The 27081-nt window shown below is 36.1% G+C and overlaps 1 protein-coding gene across 3 annotated transcripts in view; it reads right to left on the bottom strand.

Annotated features, from left to right (window-relative positions):
- Positions 1-3510: 3510 nt before the first annotated feature.
- ZDHHC2 (zDHHC palmitoyltransferase 2) overlaps positions 3511-27081 on the bottom strand; it is a 63871-nt gene continuing 40300 nt past the window's right edge. For 2 of the 3 annotated variants that reach the window (XM_004046691.5, XM_063709079.1), the window contains 9 exons: positions 26237-26306; positions 25475-25507; positions 18211-18331; positions 15872-16004; positions 13904-14030; positions 13482-13574; positions 8615-8727; positions 6705-6779; positions 3511-3709 (listed from right to left, as the gene is read on the bottom strand). In XM_004046691.5, coding sequence (XP_004046739.1) covers positions 6739-6779; positions 8615-8727; positions 13482-13574; positions 13904-14030; positions 15872-16004; positions 18211-18331; positions 25475-25507; positions 26237-26306 — 731 coding nt within the window. In that variant the 3' untranslated portion in view covers positions 3511-3709; positions 6705-6738. The remainder of the gene's footprint in view (positions 3710-6704; positions 6780-8614; positions 8728-13481; positions 13575-13903; positions 14031-15871; positions 16005-18210; positions 18332-25474; positions 25508-26236; positions 26307-27081) is intronic. The other variant, XM_055349142.2, reaches the window with a different exon arrangement.

Here is a 27081-nt window from a genome sequence, read left to right as displayed (position 1 = left end):
GTTTCTTTGAAACAAGCCTACTTGATTTCATCCTTTCAGTGATGTCCACTGTTTACAAGCCAGGGCACTACTACAATAAAAAAATCTTATGGAAAAGAGAAAAGGAAAATGCATGGTTTGCAACATTATAAGGTTTAACAATTTCCTGTGTTCTGTAACAAAATAAGATCCTTTGGTAATAAATTCTAAAGGAAATCTGGTGGGGAACAGATTGCTCAGTTGTAAAATCTAGGTTAATGTTGGTTTGTACTTAATGCTTTTCATGGCGTTACAAGATCATATTGCTAACACTTGCAATAAAAAGTAGAATCTAGGAATTTTTACCAAGACAAAGTGAGAAAATTCTAGTGTTATCTTTGTAAAAGAGTAACAAATACTTCAGGTATGTAACATAGTCTCCTTCCACATATAAGAGGAAATCGGTGCTGAACTGGCTAAGTATGTGGAAAAGAAGTGTAAAACATTTGGGATTAAGCCACGTGGTTTTCTGCTTTAGAAGAACACGTTTCTGCAGAAAGATATTAAACACGTGTTATTTGTGAAAAATCCACTTGTTTAAATGTCACTTTGGTGAAAATATTCACAGATCAGAATCTGTAGTCTAGGTGTGTGGGTGGGATGGTTGTGCTGGAGGACACCATCATGATTTACAACGTAAACTGCTTTGCATTTACCATTTTCTGAGGTTTGTATCGATGTTTGATCAAAGGTATCAGAACCATCACTTTTACAAACAAGTATTTGACAATATAAGTAAATACCAAAGGATACAGTACGATTTCAGAATCAGCCGAGCCCGTTTACATGTATTTCAAAATAGGGAAAATCCGCTAGTTTATAACATAATGGAGTAACACTTTTTTCATATGTTTTCTTGAAGCATGAATCACATGATTGCGTGCCTAATTTTTTATAAACACGATTTGTATCTTTGATTTCCCTAGTTAAGTGTTTGTCAACATATGCCATATTTCCAATAGTTGTCTATTGATTACAGTGTACTTGAGTTTTATAGTCTGTTTCTAATTGTCCTCAGAATCACTTAACTACTACAAAGTAAATACCTTATTTTCTCACCACCCCTCCCGCCAAGACCTATGTTATGGCCACACTGAAGACATGAATTTTGCCATTAGTAGCTCTAATAAACTATTAGGAAAATTTATGCTTAAAATAATTTACATTGTCAGTGCAAAGGCAATTTCTTATAGACAGATAATGTAGGTGATCAACCACTTTATTAGGGCATATTAGGAGTGAATTCATGGATATGAACTTCATTGAATGCATCATGATTATATTCAGATGCAACTGTTCTTTAATATATCTTTGAAATAACAATCCTCTTCCCTACATAATAGCAAATACCTAACATATATGAAGCATTGGTACACTATTTTTAATGCAAAATTTCTTAAATCTTGATTCCTATATAGTAAAATCTATAAAAACAAGAAAAATCAAAATTATCAGTTTAATGGACAATAAGGACAGTTGAAGTATGTGTCTTCAAGTTCGAGTTAAGCCATTAAATTTTTTAAAGTAAATACTTAAAGGTAAATTTTATATAAATATGTACAAAATGTAGATCTATCTGTTTAGCACTTTGTTCACTCAGATAAATTTATATTGCATATCTAATGAGATATGCAATCATCTCCAAAAATTATAACTCCTATAATTCAAAACAAAACAAAATAACCCTTTAAAGGTTATTCACTATATGAAAACAGAAAGGGAACAATTACAACAATGAAATTGTTTTAACTTTTTCAAATCTGATTCTAATGTGTATTGACATATATTTAATTATATAAAAGACTGTGGGAAAGGGGCATTAACAGTACTCTAGAAGAGTAAAGGATAAAAATCCCTCTTTTTCCCCTAGCTTCCAGTTTGACAAGAGGGAATACTTAATCGAATCCTGTCCACAAAAACAGCTAACAGTACTGTGCTTTGAAAAAAAAAAAAAAACAAACAAACCTGACTTCATATAATTCTTAATACATCCTGTGCTGCTGTTGGTTTTTTTAAGACTTCTAGCAGTAGCTATAGGTTCCGGTCTGGCACTTTAGGTATTTTTAAAAATGACCAAAACGTGCTCTAAAATGAAAGTTAAAATGTTATCATATTTTCTGAGATTTCTTGAAGCAGATTGTCAGATGAAACTCTTCAGCATAATACAAATCTGTGAAAGACTGCAGATATTTCTATTGTTCAAAGAATTGCACTCAAACTATAAAATGGACTTGGCTGACATTGTTTCTTCCATAAGCACAATTAATATAAAACTATATTTTTAGGAAGGATAAGTAATTGCAATGATCTTTTATTCCATTATCCTCTGGCCTTCTAGTTTATTTTGTGTTGAATGTTTGGTTTAACAAAGATTTTGAAAAGTTTATTACCATTTTCTCTTTGATTAAATACCAATTACTTAGTTGGTCCAGTTTTAAAAGGTAATCTGCTTTAAATTCTCAAAATCAGTACCAAAAAAGCATACAGAGTATTATTCTAATTGTTAACATTTACATAAATTATACTGGACTCAAATAAAAAAACTTTTTTTAAATAGTGCATACAAGGCACAAGAGCTTATTATATTTACTGAAGCTGAACATTCTGGCATCAACAAACACACCACTTTAGTTTATCTCAAACTAAATTTCCAAATAGCATGCCATTTTAGTTCATGTTGAACTAACTTTCCAAAAGTTGTATGATTTTTATTTAATGATTTGCATAATTTAATTGTAATAGGCGTTTAAGGAAAAATATAGTTTACCTGTCATCATTTTGATGAGACGAGAAAGAAATAATACAGATATCACTGGAGGGTAAATCTATTGACCTATTAGGAAATCTTAAGAGAAATTCAATAGTTTTACTATGTTCAACAGGAGAAATAATCTAAAAAGAGATTTTTAGAAAGCCAAACTGACAAAAGAATGTCATAAAACAATCTTCATAATTGCTATCGTAAATTTCCTCCCAATTTAACAAGAAGAGATGAAAATATATTTCTGATGTAATAGAAATGTACCGTATTCTGACAAAAGTATTCCAGCCAACTGCTTTGAGAGCTCAAGCTTCAATGTCCACACTTATTTTCCAGCAGAAAACAAAAGGCTGGAATTCAGTGAGGCAAAAATGGTTGATGATCTTCAACTGCAGGCCACCTGGACTCTGTAATGAATTCATAATTATTACAGTTCACTCAGTCTGAGGCTGGATTCACATCAGAGGAAAAAAAAGAAGTATGGTTTGCCACTTCCACCTTCTAAAAGGTAACAAGTTTTATGAATAATGCTTATCATTATAATGTGACTTGAAATCTCTGAAATCTTAATATTTGAATAGTCTCAATTTTCAGATTCGGAAAATCAGATGATTAATGGAGTTTCTATGTGATAAACTGTGCTACCCATATATTTGGGTAAAAACTGGTCCTTGGATTTGTTCCACGTTTTTCGGAGAAGATGTTTTCCCCATTGATTAATAAACCAGAACTACTTTTAATATTTAATAGGAATTTGTGTTAGTCGTAACAATGTGTGTATTGGATCCAAAACATGTTATATTTTAAGCAATGGCTTGGAGAGAACTAATCAATTCATATTCTGCATTTCCAGCCAAAGGGACATAGGCACAACTGACTGGTGGCACCTTCCTGTGGGAAGCCTCTTCCATCCATCTACAGCACTGATACCTTGAAATGAAACAGAAAACATGAAACTACTATGTTAACCATAAACACGCAAAACAAACCAACTCATTTCATAATCTGTTTCAATAATATCCCTCATTCAAAACTGTTTACTATGCTAGCAGGCTCAGTAGACGTGCTCTTGAATACGGAACTCTACATCAATACTGCTCAAACTTTAATATGCATATACAAGAGGATCCTATTAAAATGCAAAAAAAAAAAAAATTGCAGACTCTGATTCAGTAGGTCTAGGATAAGGCCTAAGATTCTGCATTTCTATTAATCTTCCAGGTCATGACAATGTTGCTGGTTTGGGGCTTCAATGTGAGTGGCAGGGTTCTATGTTGTTAGTTCTGCATTCATCTGAGGCTGAATGGAGTTTAGGAGTGGCAACTGAGTCAGGAAGGACATTTAGGGAAATGATTTTGAAACTTCATGTGCATAGAAGCACAGCTTTGTTTTGTTTTGTTTTGTTTTTTGAGACAGGGCCTCACTCTGTCACCCAGGCTGGAGTGCAGTGATGCGATCTCGATCTCAGCTTACTGCAAATTGTGCCTCCCTGGCTCAAGTCACCCTCTCATCCTCCCACCTCAGCATCTGGAGTGGCTGGGACCACAGGCACATGCCACCACACCCAGCTAATTTTTTTTCTTTTTGTATTTTTGGTAGAGACGGGGTTTCACCATGTTGCTCAGGCTGGTCTTCAACTCCTTAGCTCAAGCAATCTGCTTGCCTTGGCCTCCGCAAGTGCTGAAATTACAAGTGTGAGCCACCACGCCTGGCCAGCATTTTTTATTTATACCATATGATAGGAAAGGTTGGTAAGCTAAATTTAATTTACTTTTTATTACTAACTATGGGTTTAGGCACATTATAACCATCTGGAAACTGCTGAACAAACAAATATTTTATAAAAAGGTGACATCATTTACTATCGTAGTTCAAAAATAGAAAAAATATGAAGTTTTTTTTTCTTTTTTTTTTTTTTTAGAGTCTTGCTCTGTCACCCAAGCTCCCAGGCTGGAGTGCAATGGCACGATTTTGGCTCACTGCAACCTCTGCCTTCTGGGTTCAAGCAATTCTCCTGCCTCAGCCTCCTGAGTAGGTGGGATTACAGGTGTGCCACACCACACCCGTCTAATTTTTGTATTTTTAGTAGAGATGGGGTTTCACCTTGTTGGTCAGGCTGGTCTTGAGCTCCTGACATTGTGATCCACCCATCTCAGCTTCCCAAAGTGCTGGGATTACCAGGCGTGAGCCACCGCGCCCGGCCAATATGAAGATATTTAATATAAATTAGGCACATCAATATCAGACTATTATTTGATATAAATACAACTGGAATGAATTGCAAATCTGAGATGTAAAGCAGGAAAAAATTATTTTTAAAAGTCTAGTTTCTATTAGCTACTTTAGTGAAAGTTTAAGAAAACAAAACATGTTAGTGCAACTGGTTGTATCAATAGAATAGAAAACATGACATCAGAAAATCGGGTATTTTTAGATCTATAGCGCTGATTCATGCTGCCATTTTGTGATTATGCCTAATCATGCCATATCTGAATTAATAAAATCAAGTTTCTGTCAGATTTTTAACTTCAATGTTTTTATTTTGTCACTTATCCATCAAATGTTGAGAACCTACTATGTGTCTGGCATTGTGCAAGGTGTTGGAGATAAATAACCACAATACTGGTATTGTCAAAATACTGGGAAGTCTCGATGGCTTTTATATAATATTACCATGTAAATATGTAAAACACTTAACACACAGAAAAATTCCTAATAGCACTGACCTTAAAAACAATGGTTATTGCAACTGATGATTTCACAATATTGAAAAAAATCCTGTGAAATTCTATGTCTTACAGAACTATGTTCTGTATATTTTATTTGTGGTACTGGCTGGTAGTGACTCATATTTGCTACAGCTATATTCTAAAATTACATTCATAGTTACATTCTAAAATTATTTTCAGAAATTTAATAATGTCTTTGCTATTTAATCAAATTCAGATGAAATTTTCACTATTTTAACCAGTTATAGTCAGTCTGACCTATTGTAGCAACAGGTATTCAGAGCTGATCCTGCTCTTCCCAAAATCAGATACTAGTCAGCTGGCAAATTGCCAGGTCAGCATTTTGCTGACAATACATGGCTAACTTACCAAAACCAGAACAGACAAATAAAAACAGATATCCATGAACTTTGATGCAAATCATTTTGTTTTACAAGTGAATCTCTTGCTTTTCATAGACTTTAGGATTCTAGATTGCCGTTATGTAAATAGAGAGTTATCTTGCTATCTTTAATATTCAGCTCGGTAAATTGTTTATTATATAGTTGTTTGTTCCAAAGGGGTTCCTTATTGTAGCTTTTTATTGACTGCAGGCTTACAAACAGATCATATTTTAAAGAAACTGATTTGGAACTGCAGTTTTAAAAAAAAATAAGGCTTAAAGAAAATGATTTGGAACACCTATTATTTTAAGGTTAACACATGCTATGAGGCCCTACTATGACCCAAAAATGGGAATGACAGTGTGCTAATGAGTACATTAATGAGATATAATTATATTGCACTTTGACTTAGTGTTTCCTAATGGATGGTCAAGGATATGACCACTGTATATTCTGAAAGATGAAGAAAAATTAAAAATAATTATTCTAATTTCCTATAAAATGACAAGATAATTTTTACATATAGTTCAGTATTTTAGGATTGATCCCTACCACTTAATGCATTACTCTAAAATGACTTTTGTTCATCAACTTATTTCTATAATTAATCAAGTTAACACAAATACCAGCTAATACTGAAGCTAGGTCTGCACTCAGAAGCCCCAGCATGGCTAATGCAATCTCCCAAGTCAGGTAAAAGATCTTCTATATGAATCACTCACAAATTATTAAAAACGTTTATGGAAACTATTTGCCCTAAGAAAATTAGAAGACTGTTAAAAATATAAAACAATAAAGGGAAAATTATCGTACTTTTATAAAGTATGAATTTATCTTGCTTGAAGAGTTAAGTCTCATTTTCCATGGTTAATGCAGGATTGCTCATACCTTAATGAAAGAACATAAGTTAGCATTTTTGGTTGCTTTTGAACAAATAGGCAGAAACTTCTTATTCATCTATGAATAAGGAATCCCTTGGTAGACTTCCAAAGGTGCCTTGTACATAATAAGGGTATGTATAAGATGGTGATATAGAAACACACACACACCCCTTATACAGTGTCAGTTACAACCACTATCTCCCACACACACAAAACACTAAAAACAGAAATATACATCTGAGGAAATAGAGAAACATAATAATGAAAGATATATTGACCCACACTGCTCACATCAGCTTACATCAACGTTTCCAAATTCTTCCTCTACCAACCTCATTCTAGTCAAACCAATCTTTGAGCACTTTCTCACCTCATTTTTCTTGCTTCTTTTCCTTCCTATACATCATCCTTTACACTTTAAGTAGTTCTTCATTTCATCCAACTAACAAAAAAATTAATCGAACATGCCGAAGAATTATAATAGCATGTGAAAATCAAGAAACCACTGCTATGTTAACATAAATTATGTAAGATGAAATGTGAATCCCTTCTGGATGAAGAGGAATTCTTTGTTTTTCCACGTCTCAACAATTGACCCCCAACTATTTATCACTTCTCTGCCTCTAACGAAAATGATGGATTCAAAGAACAAATTGGTGTCATCAACTTTTGTTTAGGCAATGCCTAGTCCTTGCCATAGATTAGAAATTGAAATGGCATGTCTGAAGGTCGAGAGAGTGACCAAATTATGAATAGTCAAATAATGGGACCCTCTGGGAGGCAAATATATTTGTTAAAAATAAGGCTAAAGAAAGCTTCTATTTTAGGAGAAGATGACTGATAATATATTAAATAATGACTAGAATATTTACTCAGGATCATCCATTTGTTTTTCGCTACCACTAAATCCCAGAGGTTTCTTCAAACTCTCGTACTGCCTGACTTTGGTTCATTACACTTTAAAACGTTGACTGGTTTACTTGAAAAGACTAGAAACGAAGGAGAAAAGGTTGGTAGTCAATCTGAAGATTTTCTGGCTAATAATGCCTTAATCACAGATGTACGGCTTTAACTCCTTTATGTGGACAACACACATATATACACACACATGCATGTATGATCACCCTGTTTTGTCTACTCCTTATCAATACTGAGAAATAGGTAGTCTTTTGAAAAGAACAAAGCTAAGCCTAAAAGATGTTAGGTAACGTGACACATATCACACCCTACTAGGAGCCCAAATTAGGGTTTTTAAATCAGGTCTGACTTCGGAGCCTTGCTTGTTCCTTGCTAACAAACTACAACGACTGAAGAAAACAAAAGATTAAAATCAACAACAGTAACAAGAGGAATGTGAGTGGGATATAAAGAAATCGCAGGCAGCTGAAGTTACGGTACACAATAACTTTACTCAGACATTTTGAAGTTGGACAGAAATCTTGGAGTAAAAGATAGAACTGAATAATTTAAGGTCCTTTTCAGTAGATATTTATCTTCTATCTGATTTGATTGTAGTTTTTTCATTTTTATACTTTATATTTTGAATTTACTTCTATCATTTTATTTGAGGAATGGTGATAAAGATTTGGTTCTTTAAACAGAAAAAAGGCAATGCAGATCCATCTTTCACAAAATGATTTTCTGCTGCTAACAGGTTATTAATGAACCTCATGAATAGTTCTTTGAAAATAATTCTGAATTTAGAATAGAAGTCTGACTCCAAACTAAGAAAACTGTAGGTAGGTAGGTAGTCTGTAGGTAGTATAATGGATTTTTTTTTAACCACGTTCACCTTCTAAAAATAAAATATATCAAAAGACAGCCAAACAAGCACACCCTTACCAGCTTTGCATTTTCCTGGGTTTATGCTGCTCTCCGTCCAAGACTGAGAATCAGTAAGAAGGTGGCTCTGGGACTCTCTCAGTGGCTTTGCAGGAAACTGATGGTTTTCGAGACTGAATAATAATTGAATAATCATCAAAATCATCATAAGCTAATTTTCGATAGTAAAGTTGATTGTTTCTCAATGTATGGAACCAAAACCACTTGCAATGCAAGATGACTGCAGGAAGTACCCAAAATAACGTGGGGAATACAAGAATAAGACATTAAATAGCACTGACTCGCAGTGAGAAAAGTGTTCTATCTTCAGTCTCTTTTCCTTCTTCTGCTTACCATAAGATGATAATCTCTAACACTGGAAAATCTCCAGAGAATAGTCCTCAGCCCCAGGCTTCAGCAGGTAGTTAGAACTTAATAACAGTATTTTATTATCAATTTTATGTATGTATTTATTTTTGAGGAAGAATCTCACTCTATTGCCCAGGCTGGAGTGCAGAGGTGCAGTCATGGCCTCAACCTCCTTCGCTCAAATCAATCCTCCTCCTTCAGCCTCCCGAGTAGCTGGGACCACACCACCACCCTCAGCTAATTATTTTGTTTTATTTTTTGTAGAGTGAACTCTCTGTGTTGCCCAGCCTGATCACAAATGCCTGGTCTCAAGTGATCCTCCTGCCTTAGCCTCCCAAAGTGCTAGGATTACATGCATAGGCCACCACACCGGGCCTATTTTTAAAGTCACATTCTATTTATAGAAAGTTATGCGAGTTTCTCATTTATAAGAGTGGTATAAACTTTGGTTTAAAAAAAGCATAAGTGCCAATTTAAATACAGAAAAATATTAATTTTGTAAGTGATATGTGGATATGGCAGAAAATACGAATGTGATGGTAGGAAGACAAAGTTGAGGAAAAAATGGCCTACAGCTTCTAAAGTGGCCTAACTGGTCTTGAACACATTTTCTCTATCTTCTTCTGTAAAACTGGAACAACAACTTTGAGCAAAGTATTTTGCAGGAATATAAAAAACATCTGAAATTATCAGGTCTTACAAACCCAATGTTCAGTCTGGGGAATGAGCAGTCTTCTAAGAAGAATTTTCTTTAAAATTTAGGTGGAAATGCCATACATCAACATACTGGATGGCATGAAAAAGTATACATAAAAATATTTCACTTAGGAAACATTATTGGCATAGAAACTATTAGTGATGTTTTAGAATGTTCTGAAATAGTAATTGTAATAGTATTCAAAAGAAAAAAGACTTAAAACTCTTTCAAGAATAATTTCACATATTTCAGTTCAATTATATATATAGTAACTATTATGTTTTTAAAGGATATATGCGTATGCTTTTTCTTCTTAATTACCTCATATCTAAAATTTTAGAATATTTCAATTTTGTGCAGCTTTAACAACTACCTACTAAAATTTTGGAGGTAAATCTTAAAAAACAGAAAACAGCATATCTCCACACAGGTTTAAATATATTATATAAAAAATCTTACTTTAATTCTTATTATTCTTCAAGAAAGGGACCATATAACGGGTACAGAAGACTAACCAGATCCTGGGATCCTGGTTTAGGGACTCTGAAGATTCATTACTGCTAACAGGACTCTAGCAAAGGGCAAGAATCCATTCACTGAACAATATTTATTGAGCACCTGTCACTTTAATAAACAAAGTCTTTGTTCTTACGGAAATTTCACTGTTATGGAGGAAGAAAAATAAATAATATATACATATATGAATGAAATAAGTCAGGTGTTAATAAGAGCTATAACAATCAAAAAAATCAGGCTGGGCATAGTGGCTCATGCCTGTAATCCCAGCGCTTTGGGAAGCTGAGGCAGGTGGATCACTTGAGGTCAGGAAGTTCGAGACCAGCCTGGCCAATATGGTGATACCCCATCTCTCCTAAAAATACAAAAATTAGCCGGGCATTGTGGTGTACATGTAATTCCAGCTACTGGGGAGGCTGAGGCAATAGAATTGCTTCAACCTGGGAGACAGAGGTTGCAGTGAGCCGAGACTGCGTCACTGCACTCCAGACGGGGTGTTAGAATGAGGCTGTCTCAAAAAAGAAAAAAAAGAAAAAAAAATCAGTGTAACAGGAAGAGGCGGAGAAAGCTACTATTTTACAAAGGGTTATCAAAGATTCCCTCTATTCTGAAGTTACGCCTGAACAGAATATAAATAAAGAGAAGACACAGCTCACTCAGATCTGGAGGAAGAATGGTAAGGAAAGGGAATTAGCAAGGACAAGGCACTACATAAGGAACATGCTTGGTCCATGTGAGGAACAGCAAGATCTGTGTCTGAGGATTGTTAAGTGAAAGGAAAGTAAAAAAGAATGACATCCAGAAGGCCAAGGTGAGAGGACTGCTTGAGCCCAGGAGTTTGAGGCTGCAGTGAGCTATGATCACAAAACTGCACTCCGGCCTGGGCAACAGGCTGTTAACGGAGACATTTTATTATAACAGAGACATTGCTAACTTGCTTTAGTAGAGACAGGAAGACCCTGTCTCCATTAAAAAAAAAAAAAAAAGAATGACTGTCTGGGGTCAGATCAGTCTTGTTAAGTGATGGAACAGACATTCATTAGCTTTTATTCCGAGTAAGATGGGAAACTAATAGAGCTTTCAGCAGAAAAGTGACACAATCTGACTTATATTTTGAAGGGAAAACAGATTGGAGTGGGGCAAAAATGTTACATCAGTTAGAAAACTACTGAAGTAATCCATGGGAGCAGGGATGAGGGCTAGGACCAGGAAAGCTGCCTTGGAGGTGGTTAGAAAGTATTCAGATTATAGATATACTTTAAAGAGACATCTGATAGGATTTGCAAATGGAGTAAATACAAAGTAATTGAAAGAGAGGAATCCAGGATGACCCCACAGTTTCTAGCATGAACACGTGGGAGAATGGAGGTCACTAATACTGATAATGGAAGCATGGAGGAGATTCCGGTTTAGGGTGGTGATGAGGGTACACATGGCTGGGAATCAAATTCAAAGTTCTGCTCTGAACCTGTTTAGTTGGAGATGATTTTTAGGTGTCCAAGTGGGTATGTCAAGTAGACAGCAAGATATTCAACGCTGGAGTAAAGAAGAGAACAGAACTTGCCACGAAAATTTTATATGGGCTCAACATGGGAGATAGTAGAATTCCGCAGAAGAAAGAGACTTTAGCTGTCTAAATCTGACCTCAACATTCAAAGGAAAGGAAACAGAGGCCTCAAAAGATTATTTAACTTCTTCAAGATCACCCAGTTGGGTAACAGTGTCAGAACTAAGATTTCTCCCAAATCTCATGGTGCCCTTAGTGGAAGGAGAAATATTATCTCTAAAACCAAAATAATTTCTTAAATTATTTAAAAAAACACAAAGGGCAAAAAAGTATTATAAACTACTACTGAATTTTGTAAAAGCTTGAAACATATTCTGAATAATTTATTAAAACTAGATTTTTCTGCATTGAGGTATATGAAAAACCATAAACATTTAGCTCTGTGGGATTTTCAAGCCCAAATGCACAAGGCATGATCTAGTAAACAACTCTGATGTCCATGAATGTCCCTGTGAAATATATACACTGGGCCCATTCACTAACTGGTAGGGTCTGGCCTATACATAGCTCACTCTAGGGATGGGGTGACAAATACCTTTCATCTCTTTTGACAATTTAAAAGGATTTTAAATATAAATTCCTTTTACATTTAATTCCCAATTTAAAAGGGCAGAGGCAGGAGGATCGCTTGATCCTGGGCGGTCATGGCTGCAGTGAGCCATGATCACTCCACTGCACTCCAGCCTGGGTGACAAGAGAGACCCTGTCTCAAAACTAAAACAAAAACAAACAAACAAACAACAACAACAAAAAGAACTTTAGAATGGCTACCAGGCACACTGCCTTGAGGTTTATGGGGTCACTCCAGGCTCCCTAGGAAAAAGTACTGTGATCAGTAAGAAATGTTCAATATGGAGTGTTGGCGTGGATACTGTGTATGTGGCACTGCAGCAACTAAGAAAAGCTCTAACATTTAATGAAGAATGATATTATGGTTATGCTTTTGCTACTGGCTTTCATTGAAAAATCAGAGGAATGGTTATACTCAAGTCTGTCACAAAGGTATAAAAACTGGTGTTTCAAACCATTGAAAATTCATACATAGCATTTTAAAAGTTTAAGTAACTTTTCCTTTTGCCAGTTGGTAGCACGTTCAGAATGAAATGTCAGGTCTTTCTCTGGCCACCCTCAAATTCTTGATAGTCTGGAATCAAAACAAACTTAAAGCTGGAGCGAAAGCCTCCAGACAATAAATTTCCAAGACTCTGGCTTCTCTCTCCACAGAAATGGCTCAGATAATCCTTAGAGGTCTTCCAAGGGCACTAAGTCCATAATATACATTAAAATGGAGTTGTCAAGAAGGTGTCTGGGGATCCATTTGATCTCCAAAAGCCTCAAGTTTCTTTACTCTAACAGTTATCACAGAAAGGAAAGATATGGCGGGTCAGGGGCGATTTTACCCTGTCTGTCTACCTGAGCAGTGGGTAGCTAATTTTGACTTACATTTTTTTTTTTCTTTTAAGCAGTACATTTAAAAAATAAGATTTCACTCAACCAAAACGTATAGAGAATTAACACCTTTTTACTCACACTTAGATTAATATCACCATTTTACAAGTATAATTGAAGCTTCCAATGTATCCTCAATCATACTTTCTTTTTTCTCTCATTTCAAGTGGAAACCATTGCAGTAAATTTTCTGATGGTCTTCATTTTTTTTCAAAGGAACATATAACCAAAAGACACAATATGGTAAAATATATTATTTGAAAGTAAAATGAAAAAAAATATGAGATTACTTTTTAGCTGTGGAATTCAGCCCTGCGGGAGTAGATGCTTGTTCAGGATCCTGGTTAACAAGGCAAGTTGGAAAGGAGCAGCCATCACCTAGACTAGAATTAAAATAAAAATTTAGAACTGAACCATACAAAAGACAATGGAGTGAAACCCTGCCAAAATGCTGATGTCCGAGAGCAGAACATGCTATACTCTAGGCAAAAAAAATGTGTATTAGACATTGAGCTCAACATAGTGTTTAGGAAGATGATGAATTAACTGACTTCCACACTGATATTATGGTGAATCATAGAATAATATTTCTTAAAAATAAGAGTTCCTACACAGAATTACAAGCCTATGGAACTAGAGGCTTTTCCTGAAACTATCTTTTGCTGTATTATTTTCATTAGTTTAAAGCCTGAAAATTTTAACAAAAAAGTACCTTGAAAAAATGGGTAGCAACCAGTACTTCTTCTCATCACCAAAAACTTGTCGCATGTTTTTACTGAAACCCAAGCTGAATCCATTCTTATCTGTTCCATGTCGAAATACCGGACTTCTGAATGCCTCTAAAAAAAGACGGTAAAGGAATCACATGAGTAAAGAACATATTTACTAGCAATCCTGAATATTTATCAATAATTGAAGTAAATGAAGAAACTCTGAAAATCAATGGCTAGCTGACTGTGAGGGCTTATGTGCCTGTCAACAGCCCTGAAATATAGGGTGTCCATTCTGTTTTAAAATATCATAAGATATACCTATTTTAATTTTAAAATACGCCTTTTTATTATAATAGTACATGTGCATTGTAGAAAATTAGAAAATACAAACTAGCAAATAAACTAAAATTGCATCTTCTGGATCTTTTGATCAATAGATAGATAAATGGATGGATCCATCAACATAGATCTACAAATCTACAGGTGTATTTTTTAAAAAAACCACAATCAGACTATCTTTTACATACATTCTACAACCTTTGTTTTTAAGTAAATCCATTTGTTTGTTTTTGAGTCAGGGTTTCACTCTGTTGCCCAGAGTGGAGTACAGTGCTATGATCATAGCTCACTGTAGCCTCGAATTCCCAGGCTCAAGCAATTCTTCTGCCTCACCCTCCTGGAGCAACAGGTGTCATGCCACCATGCCTGGCTAAGTATTTTCCAATTTCGTTGAAATTGGTTCTCATCTAATAAAATTTTTCCAGCTGACTATAAAATCTACTTTTAAACTAGTTTGTCCAAACCGGGATCCAGTCCAGAACCATGTATTGCATCTGGTGATACTCATTCTGCCTATCAAAGCTGGTTCAGAGAGGCTCTGGGACTTGCCTAAGGTCACACAACAAACACACGACAGACTGAGACTTGAATAAGGTCATCAACATTCCTTCAAAAATACTACATTTTCTTCTTGAATCATGCTGAAATACAAAATGTAAACTATTGTTTTTGGAATATGAACATGGAGGTATAATGATTTTTCTCCATTAAAAAGAAAAATCTAACCAGCAGAGTTAGGCACTATGAAAAAATGTGGTCATTTGCAAGATCCTTAGCATTCTTCATCCTAGGATACATAGCTTTTTCTAAAACATTTCAAAGGATCATATTATCCAGGGGAAGTCCTTTCAGTGCTACAAGTTAAATCTACAGGTTTCCAGAAGTTAAAAACCTCTAGAAACAATAAATTTACTTTTGATGAATTACAATTTAACTGCCTAACACATAATTTGAAATAAAATTCCTGGGCTTAGAAATTACTTTATCAGTATTTTCACCCTAATAGTATTTGGTGTAATGATTTCATTTCAGAATTCCATCATGTTTCATTTCAGAATACTGAAAACGAACACTAATTGACTACCCACTGTAATTAATCCTCATTGCATATTATAATAACTGAAGCTCACAGCTTGGAGTGTCCTTTATGATCGTAAGCATGTGTGGTCCTGGTTGCATTCTCAAACTCCTATCCTTGGCCTAGAAACTCTACATAGCTTAGTCCTTGCTTACCTCTCAAACCTCATTAATGTATTTCTCAATCTTTAGCTTTCTATGCTTCAGCCACATGGAGTGTTTCTAAAATATTCCTAGTGCCCCTCATTAGACTGTTTTGCCCCTGCTCACCACTATATCTATATATCTATATGCCACTATATCTGTATATATAGATATATAGATATATATAGTCTCATATATATATATACATATATATGAGACAATCAATAAATATATGGAATGAGCAAACCTGTATGTGTCTAAGCGACATATCAAAAAAACAATGAGGAAAATAAGAATGACTTTTCCCACCACTTCAGGGCAAGTTGGCATTTAATCACATAGCAACTGTCAATGAATGTTGGTATACGTATTTAAAGTTCTGTCAACTACAATAATTGGATACTCACCTAATGTAGATTTATTTTTGCTGACTAGCCAACAATGATAGCCAAACAGAGAAGACAAGCTGACAGAAAACATAGCTGCAGCAAAGAATAAAAACATAATATGGAACTTGGCTTGAGTATCAGGTAGGCCATTCTATAAAGAAAGGAAGAAAATAACATGTTTTGTCAAAGGGATATGTATTCCCCTACTTTTATAAGTAAATTAGTAAGATTTTTTTTTTGCTTAAAATTTTTCTTAAGTTTAATATAAAAAAATGTGGCTTTATGTTAAAACTTTAGGAAAAATATGCATATATTTCATGGGGTTAAAAGTTTACTAGAATATGAATATATATGAAAATGATATTAAAATTTGGAATATTAACTGTGTTTTTCATAACCAAATCATAGAAAATTTATGGTAGTGTATGTATAAACTGTAATACTACGAAGCAAGATAAATGGAACTATAAAATGTAGTTTTAAATTTATTAACGGAGTATGTTTTGTCAACATACTACAGAATCACAAATGTTTAAATAGTTTCATTATAATGCCAGAAAATGAAGGCTAACTGGCACAATTTGGCTACTATCCTTATTGATGTTTTACGTTACTACAAACAACAGCATCAACTAAATGAATACATATAACAACACATTCACAATAATGCTTCAAGCTATCTTAAATAATAGCACCACAGAAAAGATCAACACCAGTGCATAACACCTGTCTAAAATAAATCTTAATATCCATGGGCTGAAACAGTCCATCTCAAAGAAAACCAGTTAGACTCTCATTCTCTCATTGTTTATAAATCCAGAGAGACCTGGAATGGCTCTAGAATGGAGGGCTTGGGGCTATGGACACATAGGGAAGCACCATGGCTGCCACGAAATGGCTCTTCTGATAAATGGTCCTCAGATTCCAATACCCTGTCGTCCCTGACCGAATGACAGTGGTCACAAGACCTCACTGACAGTTTTCAACAGCAGCAGGTTCTTTTGACAGCGAAAATTCTGGTCATTCCTTTTCAAATATATTTGTGGTTTGAAACTAAAATCATCCACAGGAAGGAGGAGCAGTGACATAATGCTCTCCCAGACATTCATTAGGGTTCATTTTTCAAGCTGGACACTGAAAGAATCCTTGAATGTTAGCAGCAGGTCTCTTCACTCATGTCTTTCTATGCTTAGCAATAGAACTGGCACACAGTAGGCATTCAATAACTCTTTGGTATTACATTTGGTTCAAATCTCACATAAGTGATCTAGCAATTTAGAAATTCTTACCATAATAAAGATAATTTAATGAAAATAATACATCAATCCTGGCAGCAGATAAACTGCTTTTTTACTGTCATTTGGTGTTCACAAGGACGACCTGTGGATATTTTAAATCCTCAATTTTAATTTCTTTTTGCCTACATTTAAAATATATAGTGTATAAAGCGTAATCAAGAAATACTGAATAAAAACTCAGGATATTACAGGCATAAGGACATTATAGGCATAAGGACATTATAGGCATGATAGTTTAAAAAATAATCTTCTTAAACATAAAGAAAATACTTCTATTTTTAAATCCTGAAAAAAATCTTATATAGTCATCAATTCTCGTTATTCGCAGTACTTATTTTTTATAAACTTTCCACAAACACTGAACTTGTGAATACTGAAAAACTGCTCCTAGGGAAGATACAGGGTTAGGTTTCTATGAACCTCTGGTCACAACATCTTTGACAACTGATCAGTGTGTAACCTTGTTTTATGTGTGTTTCTACTTAAATGCACCTTATTTAATATACATTATTTATTTATTAATATAGAACTCATAGCTAACAGCACTATAACTCATGCCTGAATCAAGCTTATCTAATACACGTATTTTCTCCATAACACACATCGGTTTTCTTTTGTTTAGAAACATTAGACCACACTTCAGCACTACACTTTAAGACCTTTTTTTGACAGCAAAATCACCAACAAAAAGCACAAAAATGGAAAAAAGCATGGCACTAAATAGACTGTGGAAAGCACACTTGTTTACAGTATGAGAGCTGAAGCAAGAAGGCAAAAGCGTCGTCTTGTTCAGCCTCAACTGGGAATGGGCATGGGCGCAAGTCAACGTTTTTGCCACTCTGCACATGTCTGCAGATGACGAAAGCTGTCAGTATTGATGTGGGGTTTACAATTACATTTTAGTGAATTAACAAATAAAGAATCTGCGAATAATGAGGACTGACTGCATGTCAATGAGCTCTAGTCTATAAAATCAGTGTCGGAAATAATTCTGTTCTGAAAAGCCTACATTATCTATTATTGTATACCAAAAAAAGAGTTACCAAGTTAATGACTTACTGTCCAAAATTTGATAAAATACTGTAAATCTGTTGCCGCAATAAAAAGGCAGTAGAGCAGAGAATAAGCCAAGAAAAGGAGAAAGAACTTATAATTCGAAAATCCAACACAATTGTTCACCCTGTTAACAAAACAAAAACATTTCCAGTGAGTTTTACATCTTCACCTACGTGTGCATATGCTCAAGCAAGTGTTTAGCTTCCTCTCACTTCTAATTTATTGGCATTTCTTTAAATCTAACTCATAAGATTTCTTTATGCATACAATCATTTAAAAATCCATTTCACTAAAAAAATCTGCTTCTATTTTTAAAACATGATATTTAATACTGCTTTAGTCAATCACAAACAATGTAACTGCATGTCATGTCAAATTACGCAAGTATGCACATCCCTCAAAGCACAGAGCCTGCGAGAAACCGTATCAGGCCAGGCAGCTTAGGTGAATTTACTAAACCCTTCCTCTATGCCATCTTTGGGTTTGATATACAACTATGATTAATTAAGTTACAATTTTTCAAGTATTCCCAAATTAGATGGAATATCTTCACAAATTACTCTTTGCATGCCTTCACTGAAGCAAGCGGACTGTCAAAGCATATTAAATGGGAGCTTTAAGAAAAGAAGTAGGCCTGGGAGTTAGACAGCCGGGTCAGAAGGCCCATTTGACACTAAGTAATGATGTGGCCCTGAGGAAGTGAAGTCATCGATTAGAATTTCATTTTCTTTATCTGTAAGTTAAACACTCTGAGGTCATTTCCAAAAGTCGGCTCTAAATATGCCATAATTCCAAATATGCAAATTTATAAATCTCAGTTCTCACTCCAAAGTCGTTATCTGAGGGGGGACAAATCAAACTATTGTATCAATAAACATAAGTACAAATACAATTCATTTTTATAGGCTCACTTTCTTTTTGTTAAGATTTTTCTTTTTTAAAAAATTATTTATTTATATTTTATTTTACTTTAATTTTTGGGATACAAGCGCAGGTTTGTTAGACAGGTAAACCTGAGTTGTGGGGGTCTGTTGTATAGATGATTTCATCACCCAGGTATTAAGCCTACTATCCATTAGTTGTTTTGCTTAGCCCTCTTCCTCCTCCCACCCTCCTCCCTCCAAAAGGCCCTAGTGTGTGTTGTTCCCTCCTCTGTGTCCATGTGTTCTCATCATTTAGCTCCCACTCATAGGCTTATAGGCTCACTCTCTTTCTATCAAACTTTTTGATTTCCTTTTCATAAAGACAAGGGCACTACTGGATGACCTTGTGTCAATGTGATACATCACCCATGTGGAATTGGCTAATACCTTCATGGGTTGAGTAACTTCTTGGTTAACCAGTATAACGAACCTATTAAATAGAACATACAAGTTTCCTTTTCTAGTATTCAGCCTATTGCACAGAACATACACATACTGTTTCCTTTTCTCAAACGTTCTTGTTCCCCTTCTAACGTAGGTAAAAATCATCTCACTCTCCACTGACTTAGCTACTAAGATGAAACACTTTTCTTTCTAGATTTGTAAAAATGAAACCATGTTCACGTGAAAAAAATGTTTACATCATCTCCCTCAAAAAATATAAGGTAAAGGGAATAGCATTAGATTTAGTAATTTGTAAACTTAAAGGTCTTACATATGGGCAAATAATTTATAAAGAAGCCACAAGTTTGCTGGGCGCGGTGGCTCATGCCTGTAATCCCAGCACTTTGGGAGGCCGAGGCAGGCAGATCACAAGGTCAAGAGATCAAGACCATCCTGGCCAACAGGGTGAAACCCTGTCTCTACTAAAAATACAAAAATTAGCTGGGCGTGGTGGTACACGCCTGTAGTCCCAGCTACTCGGGAGGCCGAGGCAGGACAATCGCTTGAACCTGGGAGGTGGAGGGTTCAGTGAGCCAAGATCGCGCCACTGCACTCCAGCCTGGCAACAAAGGGAGACTCCCTCTCAAAAAAAAAAAGAAAAGAAAAAAAAGAAGCCACAAATTGTGGGTGCACATTGTATGGAAACAGTTACATCTGCATCTCTAGAGGTTCCAGTGGGGGGATGCAAGCCTGTTGCTGAGGTTGCCTTTTATGGTGTTTGAATGGAATCATGGCAGGAAATAATATTGGAAACAGCCTAATCTAACTGTATTCTGTCTCAAAAGGATACAGGTATTCCCTTTGCTTACTTATGTTGGTTTCAAGGGGAAAGAATGGGTAGGCAAAAGCTGGGTGCTTTAAAACTTTGGACAATATGGGTGGGCGTGGTGGCTGACGCCTGTAATCCCAGCACTTTAGGAGGCCGAGGCAGGCAAATCGCCTGAGGTCAGCAGTTCAAGACCAGCCTGGCATGGTCTTGGTGAAACCCCGTCTCTACTAAAAATACAAAAAATTAGCCGGGCATGGTGGCACATGCCTGTAGTTCCAGCTACTCAGGAGGCAGAGGCAGGAGAAGCACTTGAACCCAGGAGGCTGAGATTGCACCACTGCACTCCAGCCTGGGCGACAAGAGCAAAACTCCATCTCAAAAATTAATTAAGTAAAATAAAAATACAAAAATTATCTGGGCATGGTGGTGCACGTCTGTAATCCCAGCTACTCGGGAGGCTGTGGTAAAAGAACTGCTTGAACCCGGGAGGCAGAGGTTGCAGTGAGCCAAGATTTCACCACTGTACTCCAGCCTGGGTGACAGTGAAATTCCATCTCAAAAAAAAAAAAAAAAAAGACTTTGGACAGCATGGGTGTAAATAATGACTTGTGGACTAGGAAGAAATTGGAAGGGATAGAAAAGATTGTTTCTCTTCCTGAAGGAATATAAGCAGCAGCTCTTGCATTAAATAATAAAGAGTATTTTTATAAAGTGATTTTGATCACAGATTTTGTAACAACTAATTTAGCTTTGCTTGAGGGGATGGTAAAATTTGCCGTGTTAGAGCTAGGGACAAAGGAGGTCAGTAAATAAAGACCATATATTTTAGAGTTTAATATGTATATACATAGAGTATGTGTGTATGTAGGTATGTGCATGTATATGTGTGTGTGTGTATATATATAACTAGAAGAAATATAGTGACATTTATTTTGAATAATACCTTACTGTCTTCACAATAGACAGCTTTTGCCTAGACATTTTAACTGCCTATTGCTTTATAGACTCAATTTGAAAAGGAAGAAGACTTATTCTGAATCTATTTCTCCATCTAGAAAAGGAATGATTTCATATGGAGAAACAAAACACGTTCTAGGTAAATATCCTTCTTGTGTTGTTTAAGTTCAGTGTAAAACACAGCTGTTGGCCCTGTTTCTGGGCAATTGCTTTCTGACTTTAAATTGGAAAAAGAACATAATACATTGGAAGGAGTGTGGCCTTTGAAGTAAAAAAAAATTTCCTATGTGACTTTGAGCCCTCTCTTTCTCTTTTCTGAGCCTCATTTTTTTTCCCCTGTAAAATGAGACAAATACCCAGGAGGCGGAGGTTGTAGTGAGCCAAGATCGTGCCACTGCACTCCAGCCTAGGCGACTCCGTCTCAAAAAAATAAGATAAAATAAAATGAGACAAATAATTTCTACTTCTGTCGCTGTTAAAAGTATTACAGATGATGTGTATGGCCTCTAGAACATAACCGGCACTCAATAAACTGAAGCTCAAATAATTTGTTTTTATTTGTGTTACTTAACCTTTGGCAAGCATGTGAAAGTATTATTAATATGAAATAATTAACTAAAATTTTATACTAAAGGAACAAAATACTTTGAGAGAAAATCCAATACAGCAAATACTACGGAATCTGTTTTAGTTAAAACACAAGTAGGAGATTGATCCCCGGAATTCTGGTGGGTAATCTTAAGTGGCCAGAGCAGAGATTGAGAAATCACTGACAAACAAAGAGGTATTGTTGATCCAATGTTTCAAATGTTCAAAGTTGACAGATATGAAGGTTCAAAAGACCTGTTTAAAATACCTGTATAAAAAACCTGCCCTGGCCGGGCGCGTTGGCTCATGCCTGTAATCCCACCACTTTGGGAGGCTGAGGCGGGCGGATCACGAGGTCAGGAGATTGAGACCATCCTGGCTAACACAGTGAAACCCAAAAATACAAAAAAACCCCAAAAACCGTGAGGCGTAGTGGTGGGTGCCTGTAGTCCCAGCTACTTGGGAGGCTGAGGCAGGAGAATGGCATGAACCCAGGAGGCGGAGCTTGCAGTGAGCCAAGATCGCACCACTGCACTCTAGCCCGGGTGACAGAGTGAGACTCCGTCTCAAAAAACAAAAAAAAAAAAAAAAAAAAAGAGAGAGAGAAAAGGCTGCCCCTGGGTCTGAAAACATCCTAAAAGTCCTATAAGTGACTGCCGTTAGATGAATACATTCACACAAAGCCTGTAGAAAAAGATTTTTTATATATTCATATGGAAACATTTCCAGGATACATTAAGTGAAGAAAACAAAAAGAAACAGATTCAATCAATAGTGTAGTCACTTGTACTAAAAATAAATAAATAAATAAATAAATAACGAGGGGGTTTATAGGCTATGCACACATACATTGAGATCTGAAAAGTGCCACGACGTTAACAATCCTGGTTCTCTGTGCGTAGTGGAAGAAGGTGGGGAGAGGGACTGGGAAGAACATGGCTACCTGTTTTATTTTTGAATTTGGAACCAAGAGCATGTTATTAGCTATAGACTTTTTTATTAAAAACTTTAATTTGAAATTAAAAAATTAAATACAATGGCTGCTCCATTCAGCTGGCACCAAGTGAGTAACAGACCCTTGGCATCAAATCCTTCACAAGTCAACATGGCTGCTGCTTTCTGCAAGGGAGTACCCAGAGCTAGGACAGTGGTGGAGACAGTGGATGCAGCAAGGGAAGTGATGGGGAAGTGAACAACGACACAGGTTAAAAGGTACCGCAGTCAGTTCATTCACCTTCCCACACTGCCACCTAAGGGTGGAGCAACAGCAGGTGGTGCGCAGGCATGCCACGGAACCTATTTTTAAAAATTCTAGGGTCTCATTTCTGTTGTTCTCCTTCACTTGTTTAACAGAATCTGTGAAAACTGGAAAGGCTATCAGACTGTAAGTGTCTCATGAGGCCAAATTAACTGTTGATTTAGCAAGATTACTATAATGGTAAATTATTATTTTCTCTTTTTGTAATTTTGTGAGTACAGCAAGGGCATGGGAAGCTTTATAGGTATGTACTGACCTGATTTTTTTCCACCTCTCCATTCCTTGTCATCACAATCCCTTATTAAGGTCAGACAAATCAAAATCAACACTATGCCTATGATGACTACCACTCTGCTGAATATATCTGGAGTATACAGTTATCCAGAAAGGAGGGTGCTTAACATGGGTTTACCCCAAAGCAGATTCTGAGACAAGAACTTGGATGCAGTTCATTTGAGACAGGAAGGATAAAGCATTTTTTTACCGGCCAGGCTGTCACTGGTTGAGGGTTGCCCCTGGAGGTATGAATGCCTTGGCACTTCTGGACTGCCTGGCTTGTGAGCTGAATGAAACTACCCAGGTAGAAGAGACCACTCAGGCAGAGAAGAAAAGAAACACAGGTGCCTGAATGGGGAACTGCCAGCAGGTACGGGAGCTGTCACCACAGATGCCATGAACTCAACAGGTGGGTCATGGGGATACAGGTGGGGCACTGACAGCAGCTGCAGGGGAAGTCAACAAATGAATGTAAGGAGAATTAAGAAGACATTGGCCAGGCATGGTGGCTCGCGCCTGTAATCCCAGCACTTTGGGAGGCCAAGGCGGGCGGATCACAAGGTCAAGAGTTCGAGACCAGCCTGGCCAATATGGTGAAACCGACTCTACTAAAAATACAAAAATTAGCCAGGTGAGGTAGCGGGCACCTGTAGTCCGGCTACTCGGGAGGCTGAGGCAGGAGAATCGCTTGAACCCCGGAGGTGGAGGTTGCAGTGAGCCAAGATCACGCTACTGCACTCCAGCCTGGGCGACAGAGCAAGACTCTGTCTCAAAAAAAAAAAAAAAAAAAAGAAGAAAGAAGAAGGAAGAAGGAAGAAGAAGGAAGAAGAAGAAGAAGAAGAAGAAAGAAGAAGGAAGAAGAAGAAGAAAGAAGGAGAGGAAGAGGAAGAAGGAGGAGGAGGGGGAGGGGGAGGAGGGGAGGGGGAGGGGGGAGGAGAAGGAGACGGAGACGAAGACGAAGATGAAGACGAAGAAGAAGAAGAAGAAGAAGAAGTCGTCTAATTAAAGACACTGGGGGAGGGGGAACACTTGTTGAAAAAAAAAAACAGAAAAGAAAACTGGGGGCAGGGGGGCAAAAGAATGAGTGCAAGTATCAATTAGTATGAAGGGGGCGTTATTTATTGGGACCTTTAAGAAGAGTGCCATTCTTATATGGGTTGACTAGCCTGAACGCTTTAAAGGAGAAAATCGAGGTGGAGAAAAGAAAGAGGTATACTGAGGAAAGATACAGGATACCATAATCCTACATTCCCCTGGGAATCTTTCCTACTGCTAAAAAAACCATTCCCTACATATATTTCACCCTATACCTACTGTGGACTTGTGGGCATGTCTACCTTTCTGTAGAGCCATCCCTGAAAGAAAGCTTGAAGAATAAGCATTACTCAACGCCCAAATCCAACCTGGCCAGCAACCTGGGCATGACGGTCAGAGATATGCCTACATTGAGATGAAAAATTATAGGAAAAGAAAGGAAAATTAACCTTACTAATCAGATCTTTCAAATAATCCTCTATTAAATTACCTAATTTCGTGACTGAGAAATATTAGCAAATATTAATGAATTCTATGTGGAAAATCTTGTTTAAATTTATGTGTGCATTTGTATATCTGTGTAGTTGCTATTCTACTCCTTAATGTCAAATTCTGTGTAAAATAAATTGTTAAAAAGCTTTTGATGACTTAATTCGTTATAAAAACCTTCCAGTGAGGTACTATGTATAATTTACTTGTACATCTTTGTGTGTATTTGTGTGAAGTATTCTGGAATCTCTGTTCATGCACATGCATACAAAGAAAATCCTTTGTTCTGAGCTAACATGTGATATTAACTTTAAGATTGTTAACCTACTGGTTTTAAAAGTATTTCATGGAAACTCCCCTAAATAAAGCCTCTTTTAAGTTAAACAAATATTAGAAACTAAATCCAAAAGTTCCTGCTATGTCAACTCAAGTAATATTTCATGTGTGAAAAGATTTACATGGATAAGTGATTTAATTTATTAACATTTACAAGGGACACAAACTTGTTTAAATATACATCCAACTCACCATGGACAATGATGATCCATCTTCAAAATACATCTAAAAAACAAAGCAGAACACAAAACCTAATACCCCATGAAATTTTAATCATATTAAATTATAAAAATATAAATTATGGTTAGTTCAAACAGCTGCGGCAAGTAAAATACTGCAAAATTATTTACTTATCTAAAAATTGGATAATAGCAGAAGTTCTCATCTAAAATAAACCCTATAGCCAATTCTTATAATAATATAACTTGAATTCAAAATATACATGCTTAAGATGCAAAGCAACTCATTTCCTAAAAACAATATAATGTATTAATATACAACTATCTTATGCTAAAGAAAGAACAAAACTGCAACGGATTTCCAGAAAGTCTGGATAAAACTTCTCCTTCAATATCAATCCTCATGCCAAGTAATACTGTCCTTGGAGTATATTAAATATATAACAATGTCTGACTGTCATGAAGTCAACTGAGTTATCGTTATAAAAATGGAAAACACTCATAGAAGTATTTCCTAAATTGAACTAGCCAAGTCAGAACTGCTAAAAATCACATACTTCAGGGCACCGTGAATCTGGGGGCAAACTGACACTTGACTGTGGCCTTAGGCCTCACTGGTATGAATGCCAGCGGGTTATACCAACTCCATTTCCTAAATCAAGGGCTGAGAAGCGAGAATATGGAGAAGACAATCAGGAAAACAGTGAGAAAAGAAACATAATGAAGAAAAAGACCACCAGCATGTAGATATTTTAGAAGTTAAAGGTTCTCTTACTTATCACAGACGGAGCAGTGATGGCAGCGATCTGGTTTTATAAGTTGGCATCTGTCACAGTATCGGATGGCTAGGGACAAAAAGCTCCACTTAGTCTTAGAGTTAACACTGAATTGAAAATACAATTAAATGGTTTTTATCATCTCTCCAAATTTAAATTTTAAAGAGCATATAAAATTTAAATTTGGTTAAAAAATAAGATATTTGATGCTGTTTAAATACAAAAAATGGAATGACTTGCCTACAGCCACAGTTCTCTGGAGGTTTAACCAGAACAGAGAACCTCCTAAGGAAATTTTTCTAATGCTTTTTCAATTGTCAGTAGTTATAATAAGGCTCACAAAGGGTACAAATATGTCCATGTTAATCAAAATAAATAGAATGTCTCCCTCAATTAAACCAATTTATTTCTTGTACCCTGTTATTTATCAAAAAAAGTTTTAAACTGAACTAGGAATAAGGACACCAGGTTTTTGCACCTTTTACTGTCACTAACTAGCTTTGGAAACTCAGCAATGATTTATTTCTAGGGGGCTTAAATTTCTGCAGTGTTTGTTTAGACTTACAGGGTAAATATACCTAAACATATATAAGCACTTCTTTGTCTTTGTAGGATAAAACTAAGGTCACAATATTAACCAGGAAAAAATTATGTGTGAGACTTACAGTTAGATTCAATTATGATTCTAAAGTGAGTCAGAAACAAATATAAGTAATATAAAAACCTCTTTTTTTTTTTTTTCTGAGACGAAATCTCACTGTCGCCTAGGCTGGAGTGCAGTGGTGTCATCTCAGCTCACTGTAGCCTCTGCCTCCTGGGTTCAAGCAATTCTCCCACCTCAGCC

This window comes from Gorilla gorilla, chromosome 7, assembly GCF_029281585.2.
Source record: "Gorilla gorilla gorilla isolate KB3781 chromosome 7, NHGRI_mGorGor1-v2.1_pri, whole genome shotgun sequence".
NCBI lineage: Eukaryota > Metazoa > Chordata > Mammalia > Primates > Hominidae > Gorilla > Gorilla gorilla.
This window is presented reverse-complemented; position numbering and strand designations above follow the sequence as displayed.